General features: G+C 38.1%; 1 protein-coding gene across 3 annotated transcripts in view; it reads left to right on the top strand.

The window, feature by feature from the left end:
• Positions 1-19080, top strand: part of LOC121864262 (insulin-like growth factor 1 receptor) — a 93371-nt gene that overhangs the window by 70831 nt on the left and 3460 nt on the right. For all 3 annotated transcript variants that reach the window (XM_042363348.1, XM_042363350.1, XM_042363349.1), the window contains 7 exons: positions 754-912; positions 1698-1860; positions 3866-4079; positions 8469-8628; positions 9211-9382; positions 12281-12417; positions 16455-16657. In XM_042363348.1, the coding sequence (XP_042219282.1) occupies positions 754-912; positions 1698-1860; positions 3866-4079; positions 8469-8628; positions 9211-9382; positions 12281-12417; positions 16455-16657 (1208 nt within the window). The remainder of the gene's footprint in view (positions 1-753; positions 913-1697; positions 1861-3865; positions 4080-8468; positions 8629-9210; positions 9383-12280; positions 12418-16454; positions 16658-19080) is intronic.

The raw sequence follows: 19080 nt of genomic DNA on the forward strand, positions 1-19080 counted from the left end.
AACAGTGCGTATTAGAGACGTGACCGACCGCCCAAGCGGCTAACGAGCCAATCATTGGCGAAGAGGATAAAAGTAAAAAGTATGGCTGCTCGATATATCAACAACAGCTAGAGATGGTGGTAGATTTGGGGGAAAGGAGTCTTCCTTGTATGGCATACTAGATACAATATAACCTCAGATATCTGGCATTTAACCATCCAGAACTCTCAAGCAATGTCTGATCACATTTAAAAAAATAAAGAAAATCAGTTTGAATTTGGCGCTGCTTCACCCATGGTTCCATTTCTGGCAATTTGAGGTGCTGTGTGCATCCTCTATATTGACCCAATACGCTTGGCACTGCCATTGCAGTTTTGCTTACTTGAATGTTTGTGCTGGTGTAACCACTATCATCGCTTATGATGATGTACTTCTGATTGAGATGTGTATTTATAAGTAACTCAAGCATCTGGAAATTTTTTTTATCCAGCTCACTCAATTCCCCATGCATTCCAAATATGAGGTCTTATTTATGTCAATTTAACAAGAAATCCATTTAGCTATATTGATGCATGTATTGTTCGAAAAAGCATACTGTATACTCATTCATGGTCAAAGATTGTGGTTGTAGAACTACCAACCGTTCAGAAAAAGGTCGGGTAACATTACTCGGAAGCCTCGAATCACATCAACCCCTTGGCTAACGATACTTTTTGGGGGGACTGTACATACATCCTTTATTTTCCAGGCTTATATACATTTATTTTTCCTCAGAGGTGTGTGAACTCTCAAGAGTTTGAAGACAAGAACAACACATACAACCTGAATGTAACAATGATAGAGCCTGGGAGATACTTTCTTAGTGTTCAAGCACACAATGGACACTCTTTGTATGCCAATGAATCATCTGAGAGCATTCCTTTCACCATTAAGGTCAGTACTTTCAATTTGATTTACCTTAATTATTTTATAAGGGTTAATGATAAAAAAAACTTTATACCTGTGCAAGGACTTTTTAACCTCACTATTATTCCTAGCAGTATACTGTGTGCACGGGCTGCATATCCACGCATCTCTCTCATTCCTGTTATACATGAACTGATAATTCTTGTTCTCATGCTGATTTTAGGGATTTAGAAATTATGTAGATGTGAAATATGAAGAATTGGCAATCCAGCTTATACCTAGGATCCAGTGAAGGGCAAGAAGCAGTTGGTATTTTCAATATGGGGAAGTGAAATTTATCTGTACTGTATACATAAAACCATGAGATCTTTGGCTGCTCAATCCAACCAGTTACAAGCTTACACAATAGAATGTGGATGGTGCTCATTTTGCCTATCTAAAACAGACTGTAGCTCAGGAGAAAGGAAGGTCGGTGTTATATGCCTAGTGGACATCTGGAATGCACTTTAAAAGGAAGCACAACACCGTGAAAAAGCAGCTATACAAGACCAACTTTATGCTTTCCAGAACCACACAGTATGGGATTGATAACTTTCCTTCAATTGTCTGTTTTCAGACAAGACCAGTTCACATTAGCTCAGGGAATATCACTTAGGAAAGAAATTTCTTGAATGTGTCTTAATACTGTACCAAGAATGTTAATATTTCTCTTGCATAGGGATATATAAGCAAGACATCCATCAACTGGGTATCAATTTGCATATGAACTTTAAATTTCAAAGTTCATTAAGTCTTACTTGGTTTTGCCACAGGGTAAGGTGAATGCATCCTTTGACTTGACGTTGTGGCCTTTATTGACTGCCATGCTGGTGGTGTTGATGGTAGGGACCACATATTTTATTTTCAAGAAAAAATTAAGAGGGAACCCCATCTATAAGAAAGAAACAGTCAATCCATTATATCCTCGTGAAAAAGGTGAGTTGGAAACACAACTGAGGGTAGTCAAAGTCAGTATAACAGTAAGGGTAATCCAACAGGGTAGGAACAGACGAAATAAACTAATTAGTTTTGGTAGCCATGAGAAACTGATACAGGAGAGGTTAACAAGGTGAGAGGGAAAGATAAATTGCTTGGTTGTGGGCAAGAGAGGAAAGGGGAAGTTATCTTGTTGGCTTAATAAACTAAGACACTGAGGTCTAGCATGGTACACAAAATATTTGGGGATCGTGTGAATGAGAGTGGACAACTGGAGAGTACCAGCTTTGTGTGTGCATGCTCATTCACATCTTTTTCTTCTTGATGCAGTATGACTGAAAACAAGAATAAATACAATTTTTTTTTTAAATTCTTTCTCACCGTTTTAAAATATAATTGCAATGGTATGCTTTACAACAAGGCCCCAAATCTGTTTTAAACCTGTCTTATCACATAAGCCATCATATTTTATCAGCTACAGTTCATTCTCTAAAACACTACAGGCCATGCTGTAGTCTAGGTGCCTTCACCCCTTCCTTCCTTTCTTTGCTTCTTTGTATTTCCCTCTCCCCTTACCATATGTCTCTGAATTATTCAAATTTTTTTTACTTATTTTTTTTTCATATCAGTATGTCAATTCTATGTTAGCAGACTCTGAGCCACTCTCAGCTCAACCTACTTACACTTCCACATCTTATTTCCATATTTAATTTTCTCTACAGCCTTCCCTTGATGTTGCTTTTAAGCATGTAATTTTTGTCACTTTTATTTGCTTTTCCTCTTGCATTCAGTCAATGCTGTACACCAATATTGTCTCATTTTCCTTGTACATCCCATCTCTGCCTCCTGTGACATGGTTCTTCTCTCCATACATTTCTCAATCCACTTCACACTTTCTTTTCTTTGCTACTCTGTAGTCCCATTCAATGTTGTTTGGTCCATTAATTGACACACCAGTTGCAGTAAATTGAAACACAAATTTTTCATTTCTAACTTAAAATCATACCAGTATTTCTACTTACCCTGCTTTCTTTTCTATTCTTTTCATCTCATTTTTTGTATATTCTCTAAATCTTGTACACACTTTCAATTTTATTCACAAATACAGTATTTGTAATTTATTCTCTGAGTTGCCACTAGAGCAGCAGTGTCATTACAAAGTAGCAGTTGACTAGGTTGTGTTGTTCAGAAAACTTGCACAGTTCTCCATTACTCTTGTCTTTGCATCTTATACCGTTCATTAGAATATTTAAAACAAATATCACACATTCTTAGCATACCATAGTCCTACTTTCACTGGGAATCAGTTCCATGCTTCCAACAGACGTCAGACATGCTTCATTCCTATAAAGATCCAAACACCATGCAACAGTTTCTCATTCACCCCTTATATTTCATCTTATTCCACACCATTTATCTACTCCACCATGTACTTTTTACTCTAGTATACAGTATATATATTTAACACCAGCATTCTTTCACTTCTGAAACTTTTTACTCGTGTTTATTATTGCAAAAACTTGACGGTTCACTCAATTGAATTCCTGCTGCTTTTCTCCAAATGCACAACTACTGTATTTACATTACCTGACAGTTCCTGGAAAATTCAACAAACTTATTCCATAATAGTCTCCATATTTATTCCTGTCACTTTTCCTTCCTATCTTCAACATCTTTGTCACTATTCCCTTTATCATTCGTAGCTTCTATGCTCTTTTCCTCTATTTTATCACAATTTTACCTCCCATCCTTAATATTACAGTAGTCATGGCACCCACTCTTTGTTCCTTTCTGTTATAAAACTTATAACTAGTCATATCTTCCCCTCCCCTTGGAAGCTGTTTGATAGTGAGTGCAGTACTGTACTTTAATGTAAATGTTATGCCTGTACTCTCTTGTTCATTTTATATGAAATCTTATTATACAGGTAACAATTATTTTAGAGATAATCTACTAAGGGTACTGCAATGGACTAACTTTTTTTTATCTTCCTTGATAATACAAGAAAACCCAGACGTTGGTGCTATGATCTCCAGAGAGCACAAAATAGATTCTGATGACCTTTCACTTGAGGAGAGCTGCCAACTTGGTAAAGGAAACTTTGGTGTTGTAATGAAAGGGAAGCTTCGTCGTGAGTCAGGAGACATTCCTGTTGCTGTGAAGCAAGTCACTGAGTTCCAAGCCAGAAATAATCTACTGGAAGAAGCCAAGTTAATGCTGTAAGTAAATTTTCATCACTGAGCTAGAATTTTAATAATCCTTGGTGGACATCTCGCAAAAATTACAGGACGGATGGTTGCACCATTCTGAATGTATCCCACAACTATTTCAGTATTCCTCATGGGTTCAATTTGAATGTCCCTAACTTTGTTTTTAAGCATTTCGTTGTGGAGGCCTCTGGCAACTGCCCTGAGGTGTTGTAGGCATCTTGTTCATGTGTTTCAGTACTGTATTGGGTGGACAATGGCAGACTCATACATCTTGTGCTTACTGTACATGTATGTGCACCACACAGGAGGAAATTGATACTATTACACAGTAATATACCCAATAGTCAGAACAATTGGTGCAAAACTTTTCCATGTTTGAGAGATTTCTGGGTATTGAGACGAATCCTCGTGCCTGGAAAAAATTGCACATTTATGGATCGCCATTATTAGGAAGTTTAACTGCAGTCGGACAACTACAGGACAGTATTCATTTATGTAAACACTACTGTACAGTACAGTATATGTATAGTAAATAAGCAATGTATCACTGTATACACTTTACTGTACTCACCATCACATGTTGTCTCTTGAACTTGTGATGCAGACAGGCCAAATGATATGATGATGCAGCATGGCCTCCAATGTCTTGTACCATCTACTGTAGAAATTATTGCTGTCACTCTCCTCTCCCTCCATGAAGGAGGGATTGTACTTGTGCAGTATACTGTATATACACCCTCTACACACACGTGCCTGCAGTAAGCATACACTGTTCACTCTGCTAATATGTATTGTATATGTAAGGTACTTTCACACTTAATGAATATATATTTGCTACAAAAAGTACAGGTATCTGCAAAAACTTGTCTAGACAATTTGACAACGGACGAAGGATTTTGACAACCCTACCGAGACAACAGGAATCTTATTGTTCATTTTGACCCCACCCTGTAGATACTTTCTGTAGCCAGTGTATGGTATACGTGGAGAATTTAGGAGATTTTCGCTGACAATTTTAGACATTTTTATAGAGAAATTTGGACATTTTTAAGGAAAATTTTCAGAGAAAGAAATTGCATAGTAATAACTTTTTATATCAACATTGCTTTAACAGTACAGTCAACCCTCACTTTACGCGGTCCCACTTTCCGCGTTTCCACGTTTATGCGGTGCCCTGCCGGAACCCAGGATGCTCACATTCCGCGGTGCGTGTACCCCTTTACGCGGAGAGCGGCTGGCGAGCCGTGCCATTTTTGGATCCAAACCTCCCACCATCTCTCCCGCCCTCTCCCGCCATCCACCATGTTGTGTAAGCGGCGCGAGCATGGTGCGCACAAGGTCGCCCAGTCATCAAAACATTACCGAGTTCTTCACCCGCCACCCGCCACAGCCGGCCCAAGTCAGTGATAATGATAATTATAGTGAGGATATGGACTTATATGGACTTTGAGGGGTTTGACAAAGAGGCCCTGCAAGCCTCTGTGGTGGATAGTGATACAATTGATACAAGCGATACAGGTGAGGGCCAATAATCTGCCCTCTGCCTCGGAACCAACCGCCCTTCCCCGTGTGCCCAGCCATCTTTTCTACTTATGTAAGTGTTAAAAAACCTATTATTATTGATATTTCTCTTAATTATTAATTGTGTGTGCATACCATCATAAAGTTAAGATAATATTTTTACTACAACATAGTTGTGTGTCGTCAAAAAGTGGAGTTTGGGGGGTCGGCCCGGTCTCTATTTCAATTAATCCCATATATTATGTAGTTCACTTTACGCGTTTCTCACTTTCCGCGGTACCCTGTAGGTTATATTAACTGTGTAAATTGAGGGTTGACTGTATTCTTGGCTGGTTGTATCCTAGTACAGTAGTGTACAGTACTTATACAGTACTGCACAATGCATCTCTTATGCAAACACAGCAGTTAGAGAGCAAACAAGATTGTACAATGACAGCAGACGGTGAACTCGGTGTCATGATGCTAGAGTTTGAGATAGGCTGTGAGATACATCAGCCAATCATAGGCATCCCATGCAGTCACATGACAGTGCACACTTCTTGGGCTCCCCCTTGGTTGCACTAGCCTCCACCACTTTCCTTTCAGACTCCATTCCTGTTGTTCCCATATTCCTATCTTTTCTGCCTCGAGCTCGTCATCTGGTGGATGCCCACCTGACTAGAGATCACAGCTTGAGATTGAAGAAGCCATAAGTTAAAAAAAATTGTCAGGGCGTTGTAATGGCACGGCGTGTGAGTTCATTCAAGACCAAACTAGACCAACGCTGGTGCAGGTACAGATACTTGCTGGAACCATCACGTGCCCAATACTCGCCAACAGTGCATAACAGACTGCCCAAGTGGCTAGCAAGCCAAAAGGTGGCGAAGAGGATAAAGTATTGCTGTAATTCCACTAGTTCAGTAATTTTACATACAGTACTTGAAAAAGATAATAATATCTGTTTTAGCGTTTGATCTTGCAGATTTACTATTTATTTCATTATCCCAGTCTTGTCTTCAGATTTTGAGATTATAAAAACACGGATGCATTGCTTTGTCTTTATTTGTATGGTGTCTGGTAAGCGAGTGCATAGTGGACAAAGAAGGCATTAAGATGGACCTATTCATGTTGACCAAAGCAAAATATAGGATGCAGTTCTTGGTTTGCTCTTCTAAATACTGAATAACATTACTGTAGTAACTACACATGTATATAAAACATACACTCAATATCCAGAAATGTATAGTACAGTCTGTCCTTCACATACGCGGGTTTAGCATTCACGGATTCGCAAATACGCGGATTGCCCCGCCGGAGGAATATTCTGTACATTGAAGTACATTCAAATCGCGCGCCATTCAACTCGCGCGCGGCACCGAACACGGGACACCGCCCGCTCCCGCAACCACACACACACACACACACACACACACACACACACACTGAAGGGTCAAGACGTACCTGGCGCTCCTCTCGGAGCAGCCAGGTCAACTGTTATGTTGGCCCATACCAACTCCCTCCCCTGAACCCTCCTCCCCACCGGAATATCAACATGTTCTCGCCAGAAGTTACTATTTCATTTAGGAAAGGAATGGAACCAGTGTTAAACAGAGGTGAACAGTGGTGAACAGTGCTTAAGTCAGTGAGGAGAACTCAACAGTAACAGTAGTACCCAAGTTAACCTTCACACAGTGAGGTCCCAGGTACCCAGTGATAACGGCCCGTGAGACCCAACAATCAGCGATGTGTTAATCCGTCTACGATAGGAAGGCCTGGAACCACACCTCACTCATATAACACCATCTGTGAGGGAATTACTACACCACGTGAGGCCCCTCATAACACCATATGTGAAGGTTACTACACCACGTGAGGCCCCTCATAACACCATCTGTGAGGGATTACTACACCACTAACACCACCACGTGAGGGCCCTCATAACACCATCTGTGAAATTACTACACCACGTGAGGCCCCTCATAACACCATCTGTGAGAATTACTACACCACGTGAGGCCCTCATAACACCATCTGTGAGGAATTACTACACCACGTGAGGTCCCTCATAACACCATCTGTGAGGGAATTACTACACCACGTGAGGCCCCTCATAACACCATCTGTGAGGGAATTACTACACCACGTGAGGCCCCTCATAACACCATCTGTGAGGGAACTACTACACCACGTGTTTGCTGTTCAACACCTACAATAATCTGTATGTTCACTGTATGTTCCTTTACCTTTCTCTAATGAAGGCTTTTGTTAAACCACTAATGTATGTAATAAGTCATTTATGTCCAATGTATATTTTCAGCCTTCGGGCTGCAGAACTTTTTCAATAAACCGTCAATTATTATTATTATTATTATTATTCTTATTATTATTATTCTTATTATTATTATTACACACACACACACACACACACACACACATAGCTCTCCCTCACTCAGTCAAGTCTCGCTGTAACCACGCTTGTGTTGACAGCAGCATTGTAGTTGCAAAAATATTACATTTCCGTGAATGTATTATATCAAGCACAGTATGAATAGAATATCACTAATATAAGAGTATTTTAACCGAAAACTACTAAAAAAACGAGTAACATATCTTGAACATCGGAAGGCTAGGTAAAGTCTTTTGTTTTCATGTGGTTTATCCTAATTTACATTGAAATGCATTACGTTTCAGTAAAATTACTATTTATATCTGAGAATATGGAAATGTAATATTTTGCTGAAATGACGTACATATTACAGTGGAAAGTGACTAAAGCATTGACTCGGATTTTTATCATTCACGGGTATCTCTGTTACCTAACCCCCGCGTATGTTAAGGGCCGACTGTACAGTATTTGGATTAATATCATGTTTTTATATACAGAATATTTCTTTTCAGAACATTTGATTGCAACCACCTGGTACGTGCCTATGGAGTTTTGCCAGGAGACAAAGACATGTTATTGGTGATGGAGCTCATGAGTCGAGGTGACCTGTTACAGTACCTGAGATCACTGAAGGCTCGTAACAATGATATCTTCACTGTCCTCAGTGTTGAGGTATGTTTATCACAGCCATCTTAATATGACCATTTATAATTTTTTTTCTCTCTTGCTAGCAAAGACCAAGGACATTTGTAATTTGCCCCTGTTGGTTTAACTGTTCAAAAGTTTGGTCTGACTGTCAACCCATCTTACCCACCAGTGATTTGTCTCTTTTTTTTCTTAATACAGTATACTGTATAAATTTCTCCTACACGTGATGAAAGTATAAATTTGATATATAGTGGTACATTACAGTTTAGATCATAATTTTTAACTAAAAGGCTGGTGGTACAGTGGTAAAACATATAACTCGCCAATATGTCAATGTATATATATATGTATATATATATATGTGTATATATATATATATATATATATATATATATATATATATATATATATATATATATATATATATATATATATATATATATATATATATATATATATATATGTATATATATATATGTATATATATATATGTATATATATAATTTATTGTATTTTTTTAACTTTTTTAACTTGGTATTGTTCTGTAATTGCTTATCTTGTTAATCTATCAAATTGATACTTATATTTGCTATAATTTACTTGCAGCAAGTGTGTGCCATGGCAATACAGATAGGAGATGGAATGGCATACTTAGCGAGTCACAAATTTGTTCATCGAGACTTGGCTGTCCGCAACTGTCTTCTTGATGATAAACTCAACATAAAGATTTCCGACTTTGGCATGACAAGAATGACTGACAAAGACTACTATGAAATGAGTAAGGCACTGTTACTATCACTTGATGATGAAGGATCTTTGTTTTTATCTCCCTGTAATTATTCTGTTGAGTATCATAAAGCCTTGCCCAAATGTTCCCATGGTCTTAGGTCTTGAACCTTTCTTGCCCGCTGAGTATATTACTCCTAAATTTCCTAATGCATTTAGGAACTAATCTTTTTCTGACTATTTCTGCAGCACTTCTTTTGCCCTTACAGTGTTTCCATATTTTAATTGGAATCATGCTCATTCATATATTTTTTAGTCTCTACAGGTTATGTACAGTATAACATATTGTACATCTTGTTTTACCTTTCTTGAGTAGTTTAAAGTTTATCATTTATGCATTGGTCAGATATTTCTATTTTTAGATGGAGCATCTTGCTTTTGAATATATGACTTAGCTTTCCCAAAACCCTTGCCATTGACACGGATTTCCTTAAATGATTTGCAGTGCTGTATTTTACATTACAAATATTCATTTCCCCAAGTATGTATATTAATGACTTCTAGTATTTATTGGTGATCTGTATTGAGTGGGAATTTTTTAGCCTGCAGTTTTATTTTTTGAAAGGGTCATTTCAATCCTTCCCATGTACCGTATTTTTCGGCTTAGAAGACGCACTTTTTATGGTTGAAATCGGATTTTGTTTGAAGTCTAATATTGTATTAAGTGTTTCTGTAAAAAAATTATTTGTTTATATATAATTGCCCAAAGGTCAATTGCTCTGCAGTTTTATAAGTAATTTTTTGTGTTTCATTTTCTGCACAGGTTTGAAAAAAATTTACATAGTTTTTGATCCCCTACTTCTGGTGTTGTACCATCAGTTATTTTTATTCCCCAATCATATCCTCACCTTGTCTGATGTAGAGGTCTGATTAGAAAGTGTGTGAGGAGGCTGGGACAAAAGCAGGGGGACAAGCTTCGCCCCCCTCAGGATCACACTAGTGAGTGAGGAGAAGAAATGGGAGGTTATTTGGCAGGCAAAAACTTAGCAAGGAGCGAGGCATTTCGGAATGTATTCATTCACCCAGATCACATGGTAATGCAGAGGGAACATCACAAGAAGCTCCTGTAGGGCTTGAAGCAGAAGAAGAAGAAGTTGAGGAGGAACAGGGATGGGTGTACATGGGTTATATTCAGGGGGAGGGTAGTGGAAGCAAGTGTGCCGACACAGAGCCAGGGAGCAGCAACGCACTCTACCCCCCACCCGGGAGAAGGCACCAGCTCCACCTATCAGACAGGAGGAGGCGAGTGCTGTGTAAACAATGATATTTCTAACCACACCCTGCAAAATTAAGTGTACTTAGCAAATGCTGCAGCTTTTGAGAATGGGGGGGGGGAGGCGGAGTTACTAATATGAGCAGAGACGTTACCGAGAACAAATTTTGGCTTGAATGTCATGTGCACTAATACTGATAGGTTCCTTGATAAGAGAGAGGAGTTTGAAACACTACTAAAGGTACACCAACCCAATATTGTAGGAGTTGTAGAACTGTTGTACAAGAACAGGAAAATCAACCCAGAGGAATGCGAGTTCAGTATTGCTGGATACAGTCAGTTCTGCTATAACGCGATAGTTGAGTTATTGTAAAACATCGTGTTATAGAAATTCGCGTAATAGAAATGACAGGGCTTATGGAAAAAAAAGGGTTAGGTGCAGATCACTACTCGAAATCGAAAAAATTTTAGTAGTTAGCCAAACACAAAGGATAGCACAGTCTAAATAAATGTTACATTCTTATCTAATAATGAAATCATACAGTAAATGTAACACTTTACCGTGAAAAAGTATGAATATAACTTGATGGGGGAGAAGGGTGATTTTGAGGTTGATAACATCGAGCTTCTCTTCAAGTGTTATAGCCTTTCTTTTACGATCATCACCAGGAATGCGATCACCAGAACGCTTCTTGGAGATATTCTTCTTTACCATATTCACAGTTAATACCACAAAATTGGAGAAATAGTAAGCAAAAATTGCGTTACAGCAAACAAGCGTTCGCGTTATACAAACATCGTTCCTCTATTCATAATTCGCGTTAGAGCCAATTCGCGTTGTCAAAACACAGGTTATAGCAGAACTCACTGTATGAGTCTTTTATGAACCTTTCTCAAGAAACTTGCAAGAGGGGTGTGGTTATCTATGCTAGGCAAGACCTTAGAGCCAGCCAGGCTAGGGTACAGGGAGAGGATGTTTTTGAAGAGTCCAAGTGGTGTAAAATTAAACTAAAGGGAGGGGACTTACTTATTGTCAGTTGATTGAAAATGTTCTAAGGAGTGCCACCAAACTGGTGTGTGCACTTCAGTACTTCAACTACCCAGAAAGATTGGAGTGCCTGAACTTGCCTAGCTTATACTACAGACGGGCCAAGGGGCGACCTAATTGGGGGTGTATAAGCTTCTCAAGGGGCACTACTCAGTCGATTCCTTACCTGGAGCTGGCAGACGCTCGCCCCACAAGGGGTCACAGCTCAATGTTGAAGAAGCAGCAGGTCCAGAAAACTGTGAGGGCAAACTTTTTTGGAATGAGAGTTGTGGACTCTTGGAACAATCTGCCAGAAAGTGTTGTGTTGGCACCAAGTGTGGGCTATTTCAAGACAAGACTTGACCAACACTGGAGCAGGTTCAGGTACATTCAGGAGGCGGTGCATGCCCAGTACTTGCCCACAGCGAGTGACAGAGACATGACCAATCGCCCAAGCGGCTAATGAGCCGATCAGTGGTGAAGAAGATAAAAGTAAAAAGGTATTAAATCTTTTAGACTTTTTCATATAGCAATTCCATACTTTTATTTGATAGTAATGATTGGTTTGTTCTGTTATTATTCCCCTTTTGGCTATGTTGTTGGATATATGGCTCTGAACTCTCCATTGTATCTTTTCATGTGTTTTGCAGATAAAACAAAGTATCTCCCTGTGCGTTGGATGCCCCCGGAGTATCTCAGCAATCGAAAATTCACCAGCCAGAGTGATGTGTGGAGCTATGGTGTTGTCATTTGGGAAATCCTCTCTGGAGGAGCACGGCCATACCAGGTAAACCCATATCTTTTATGGAATCAAGGCCCTGTCCAGTAAAGCAGGTTTCATGGTTGAAATTCTATTGGGGGAACCACAATTCTTGGGTAAAGAGACTGCTTGGGAATCCAAAATCTGTTGAAAAATAATTACAGTATTGGAGATTTCATGCCAAATACAAACCATGAAACTCAAGAAAATTTTTCAAAGGTCTAATTGCAGAAAAGTGCTTTCTCACACATGTAGCCACTGTAGCTGATGACATCACATGAGACATTAGCATTGAAGTGGCAATTTAGACGAGCAGCCTTGACTGCTGCCATAGAGTGTACAGTACAGTATCACACTTGGTTTTCATGGTGCAGACTGGGCATTCATATGGTAATAAATGTTTCTTATACAATGATACCTCAGTTAGCAAAACTCATAGAATGCTGTTTTGTGTTTGCACTTTTGCTTGCATCTTAGAGCTCTAGTTTTATTTAAAAAAAAAAAGGGAAAGTAAAATTTAAATCAAACTTGCAATTGTGGCCATGGCTAGGCCCACCATTCCCTCCTTCAGCAAATTTACACATGGTGTCATCTCTTGTACCTAGGTATTTGCTCTTGTTTGGCCTTTATCACAATACAGTATATATTTTAATGGCAAATTAGGTAATATATTTTATAAAATAAATTAATCTTTTATGAAATGTACTATTGTACAGTACAGTAGATCCTTGCCATTCGCGGGTTTGCAATTTGAGATTTCGACGATATGCGGTAAGGAGATGGTGGCTATGGTGGCTAGCTTGCAAGCCTTTTCCCGCATCACAATGAATCGCCCCACACAGCGTCTTGTGTTGCACTCTCAAAACTTTAGTGTTTTTGTGCTAGTGGAATGAAATGTAAAAGGCAGAAGTCAGTGATGACCCTAACAAAGAAAGTTTATTATTAGATAAGTTAAAAGAGGGGACCAGTGCTGCTGTGGCTGGTCAGTTGTTTTGTATAGGTATACAGTAATGCACTTAGGTAGATTAAGTTGCTATTTGCGGCTTTGCCAATTCTTGTAATTTCTTGGAGCCTATCCTCACGAATGGCAAGGGTCTACAATATATAACTTACGGTATGCACTTATAATTATGGTAACCTTCTCATATTTATTTACCGACACAGTTATATTTACAATTCCAAATGATAGTACCTGTACTGTAAATGTTGTATAAAAATTCCTTGAGATAAATGTGCAGTACTCTGTATATAATCAAGTGCCAGTAAGAGAGCTCAAGTTTTCAACTGGCTCAGCCATGTCAATACAGTACTGTATTGTTATTATTGTCCACTCTGTATCTGTATTTTTCTGGCTAAATAAATGGTTTCACTCAATTCATCAACAACTAAAATTACTAAAATTTCCAAATTTGGGGCAAAATAAGCAAAAGATCACTAAATTAATGTTATACAGCTACCCATGGCTTTCTGCATAAGCTATAACTATGGCCACATTTCAACCAATGGCATAAGCAATAACTGTGCATGCGAGACACAAAATGAGACCCACTATTTCAACATTACTTATGTGACCTACCACACATCACCCTAATTTGCTTAAAGCTTGCTACAAATTGATAGCACTCTTTTATGTATAGTAGCTAAAACAACTATCTGTGCAGGTGGGGGTCGACATGCTCCGAAATTTTTCGTGTGACTAGTGGCAGCCCTCATATACCAAAATTTATCATCCATGGTGTCGTATTGTTTCCCACAAAGTATGCACAGATAGTTGCTTTAGCTATTGTACATGTACTTTCCAGGATATGGATGACTTCCTTTCCTGGAGGCTATCCATAAGCCAGAAGTGACCCTTCCTTAGGGTGCATAATTTTTTCTTGGACCTTTAAAGTGTTCTTCAGAATCTGAATGAGGACACTTGAAAGGTGCAAACAATATAATGCACTCCACATTTCCAGGTTTACTATAAAATAGGGTTTGGTTGTCAGACTACATGGAGCCTCATGCCATGTTTATACAATTGAGAGAGGCAGAGCACATAAATCTATTTTAAAAACTCAAGATTTTTTTCAGCTCCAAAACTACAATGCTATATGAATGTTACCTAATTTATCATGTACTTAATAGAAAACTGCATTAAGTAAAACTATGTTTACCCCCCCCCCTCCCCCCCCAGACTTCGGGTCACATCCTGTGACGTGCGTCTGTATAGCTTTGGGGTCACATCACATGACATTTTGATCTATCATGGGCCTATTTAAATAAAAAGGGCAGTCCTGGCTAGTTTATGTTGCCAAGTAGGTAATTATTTTTCACTCGCTCGCACATGAGAGCCTCCCAGTCTCGGCTTTTGTGATGTAGGAATCTCGCCCTTGGTCTCGACTCACTTCACCATGTGTTTGTACCTCCACAACCCCCCAAAGCACAAGTCTAGTATTATAATCAATTACTGGAGCAGTGATAATGATTGTTAACAGTGTAAATAGTAATAACCATAAAATAAGTGTCCTGTACTTTATACTACCTAAAAATAGTGTCGCTTACCTTGTATTATTGCGTCATACATAAGCCACTTCATGAACATTCTTGATTTCCTAGCCCCTGTGGTAAGGACATATATTTATTTCCTGTTTATAACATGCATGACCAGTTAGTAAGACTAGAATTGCTTTTTATTTGTTTTTAAAATGTTCCTGAATATATACGTACCACGCGTGTGGGGGGTTGCTGACCATAGCCCACCAACAAGGAATACCTGTTCAGTGACATTTGTTTAGCTCCATCATTAAGTACAGTGGTCCCTCGGTTAACGAACACAATTCGTTCCAGAAGGTCGTTCGTTAACCGAAACCATTGTTTTAATGGGATTTTGGGAAATTGGTTCCAGCTCACCGAAAATTACATACAAAGTAAAAAAAAAATGCAGTAAAGTACACTTACTTTGAGGTGTGTATGTAGAAGGCTCCTGGTTGATGATGATGGGAATTAAAAGTGGGGGTGGAGGAGAAGAGAAGGAAGTGGGGGTGGAAGAGAAATCACCCCATGCTTGATGCCATCATTTTACCCATAAAATTTTAAGTTCACTTGGTGTAATTCAAGATTATTTTCTTTAAATCAACAATGCACTGCACTATATATTGTCAATATGTTAAATAAATTTCAGAATGACCAATAATTGTACTTTAAAAATGTAAAAATACTCTTGTGTTCAAGAGACCCTTAAGCAAGATGTTTCCTCCACTGAACAGAGATACAAACTGAGGCCTTGGTGGGTGAGTGAAGTGGCTGATTGGCGCACCTAAAACTAGTTTCCTGTATTGCAATTATGTTAAATAAGTGTTAAAATGACTAAAAAATATAATATAATACTTGGAAAATTATTGAATAGTACAACCTTCTTGATATTTACTCCAATTTTAACGAATGTAAGCCCTAGAACCGATTTCTGTATTGGCAGACTAATCTTCCAGCTGGTGAGCAAGCCAAAGCATGTCGAAACATTTTCGTATGAATTTCGTTAACCAATTTTTGTTTGTTAACTGAATTGAATATTCATATGGAAGGTAATTCGTTAACCGAGGGACCACTGAACTATATAAAGTTACTGTGTACTGTATACTGGTAACCAATTTTCACTGTATCCTTCAAGATCAAATGCCTTTCTACCAAGAGGTGTTAGACTGTAATTTCATCCCCCCAAAATATTTCAAACTGTTTTACAATGTATTTTTAGTAAGTGCTACAGGTAGTGTATTTATGATTCTGTGACATGGAAGGGTGGGTTCTGCCTGAATTAAGCAGATTTTATACTTCAATTAACTGAAGCTTTGAGTGATGAATTATGCATTGAAAAATATGGGGATTGGGTGGGAATTATCTGTACATTACTACTTTGTTTTAACCCCACCTCCAGGATCTAAATTTCATTAAACTTAGTGGTGAGTGCTGCTACAATTGCCTGGCTGATGGATAGAGTACTACAACTTGATTCTTTATGGTAACCATAGCCTGTGTTATTGTAGTAATTCTTATACATTTTTCTAATAGTATGTAATACTCCTCAGCACTTGGAGGATAATGCAAAGGTGATGGATGTGGTTATAAATGGTTACACCTTAGAATCCGATTTGCCAAGAAATACACCCCAGTTCCTGGCCGAGATTGTAGTGAGCTGCTGGAAGTTCCATGGCTGTCAAAGGCCATACTTTCCTCAGATAATTACTGCTCTGCTCCAAAATACCTCTTCACAATTTCTTGAACACTTCAGGTACAGTAACTAATGTCATATTTTCCTAGTGGTGGGTTAATAAAGGATCAACAAAATGTTCTGTTGAGATTTTGATCAAGAATTTCATGTTTTGATTTCAGGTAGCATTTGAGTGCTGAAATGGGATAAAAGTGTGATGGTCATTTTTATTAACTTCATTGTACCCTGGTGGTCTGTCATGTGATTTTAAATATAATTCTTAACATTTCTGGATGATTGTATATCACACTTATTTCTTAATGTCTCCTACATTTATATACAGTAGCTCTCATTCTTTCTTCTTCTTTCCTCTTTAGTTTTCCACTTATTGTATATACACTTATTTAGGCAACTCCATTTTTTTCCATATTTTGTTAACTTATAATATTGAACTTAGCAGAAATTTTTAGTTAATGTTTGTGTCAGAGGTACAGTAGGTCCCTAAGTTTTGCTCCTTACTTTGTAAAGATTTTACATGAATCGGACCACTTTGCCTGTGGAGGTTGAGGAGATAAGAGTACATTTGCATTCTTTCATGATTGTAGGTGTTTATTAAAAAACAAGTATGACCCAAATTTGTCTAGAACAACTTGTAAATATACCATAGGCTGAGGACTTAGGAAGCCAGGAGGCTTTTTTCCCCATAAGCAACTCCAGCCCTTGAAACCGAGATAAATTTCCATTCTGTTATAAAGCAGGAAACATGACAAGCTCACTTTCTCAGTTGTCTGTCCAGGAGAAAGTGCAAACTTTCATCTCTGCTTCATTATCAAAATTTTATAGTCATTTGCCACACTTGGTAATGGCAAGAGTACTTTATACAGGGGGTATATTCATATACAGTACAAGTTTTTGACAAAATTTTTGAAGGAAAATTTGACTTAGATGTGGGTAATACTTTCATGAGGTTGATCCATGCATCTTGGGGGACAAAATTTAATCTTTAAGCATGAAAAGTATTTACTATGGCCTTTAATTTTTTCTCATCTATACATAGATATGAATTGATGCAGAACTAAAGGTTAATTTTTAGAATTTCGTCTTGAACTACTATCATACCTCTTCCAATGAAGCCTCGGCCAACGTTCAGGAAAAACTATTAATTTAATAAATACAGTCAACCCTCGCTTTACGCTGTCCCACATTCCGCGTTTCCACGTTTACGCGGTACCTGCCAAAACCGGAATGCTCACATTCCGCGGTGCGTGTACCCCTTTACGCGGGTGAAGTATAATTTTTTTATTTAGCTCATAAAATTCGTACAAATTATCTGGCCAGAATATAATTTACATTGCTGGAATTCTTACAATTTGATGATCATTTTGAATATAAGCATCATAGATTTTGCATTAGACATACAAATTTTAGATATAATGTAAGTATTTTGTTTACTCTGAGTAAATATGTTATCTTTTGTGCAAAATATATGACATTTGTATTCAAAATATTCCTGGTCTTACAAGGAATCCAGCAATGTCAATTATATTATCCTAACTTTAATCTGAGGTATTATTTAATACTAAATGTTAAAATCTAGTTTTTCACCCAACATTTCTCTTGTAGGGAGGGTTGGTGGGGGGTAGGGGGGAGGGTTGGGACGGACCCACCATCTGGCGCGGTTGGAAGAGGGGGGGAGGCAAGGTGGGGTACTTTGATTGACAGATAGTGTCGTGAAGAATATTTTTTTTATTATTAACTGAAGATATTTGTTTTAGCTCATAAAATTCATACAAATTACCCGGCCAGAATATAATTTACATTGCTGGAATTCTTACAATTTGATGATCATTTTGAATATAAACATCATAGATTTTGCATTAGACATACAAATTTTAGATATAATGTTTACTCTGAGTAAATATGTTATCTTTTGTGCAAAATATATGACATTTATATTCAAAATATTCCTGGTCTTACAAGGAAGCCAGCAATGTCAATTATATTATCCTAACTTTAGTTTGAGGTATTATTTATTAAAATCTAGTGGTTTTCCCCCAAAAATTTCTCAGAGGGAAGAGCCAGCAATGTAGTGTAAGAAGAGGGGGAGGGAGTTGAGTCCATTATTTGAATGGACATTAACTTGGCGACTGTATTTCTCTATTTCTCTTAAGTATTAATTGTGTGCATGTACCATCATAAAATTAAGATGTTATTTTTACTAGAACATAGGTATTGTGTCGGAAAAAGTAGAGTTTGGGGGTCGGGCCAGTCTCTATTGGAATTAATCCCATATGTTCTGTTGTTCACTTAACGCGGTACCCTGTGGGTTCAATTGACCTTGTAAAGCGGGGTACTACTGTACTTGAAATCTGTTTTCTATACTGATACTTAAGTAACCCTACCCAAGGCAAGCAACTATAAAACACTAATTTAAAAGAAAAAAAAGAAAATAAATAAAAAAGTCTTCCCCCACATCCTAGCTAAAAAAATTTCCTGGGCCGAAA

This window comes from Homarus americanus, unplaced genomic scaffold (assembly GCF_018991925.1).
Source record: "Homarus americanus isolate GMGI-L3 unplaced genomic scaffold, GMGI_Hamer_2.0 scaffold26351, whole genome shotgun sequence".
NCBI classification, from domain to species: domain Eukaryota; kingdom Metazoa; phylum Arthropoda; class Malacostraca; order Decapoda; family Nephropidae; genus Homarus; species Homarus americanus.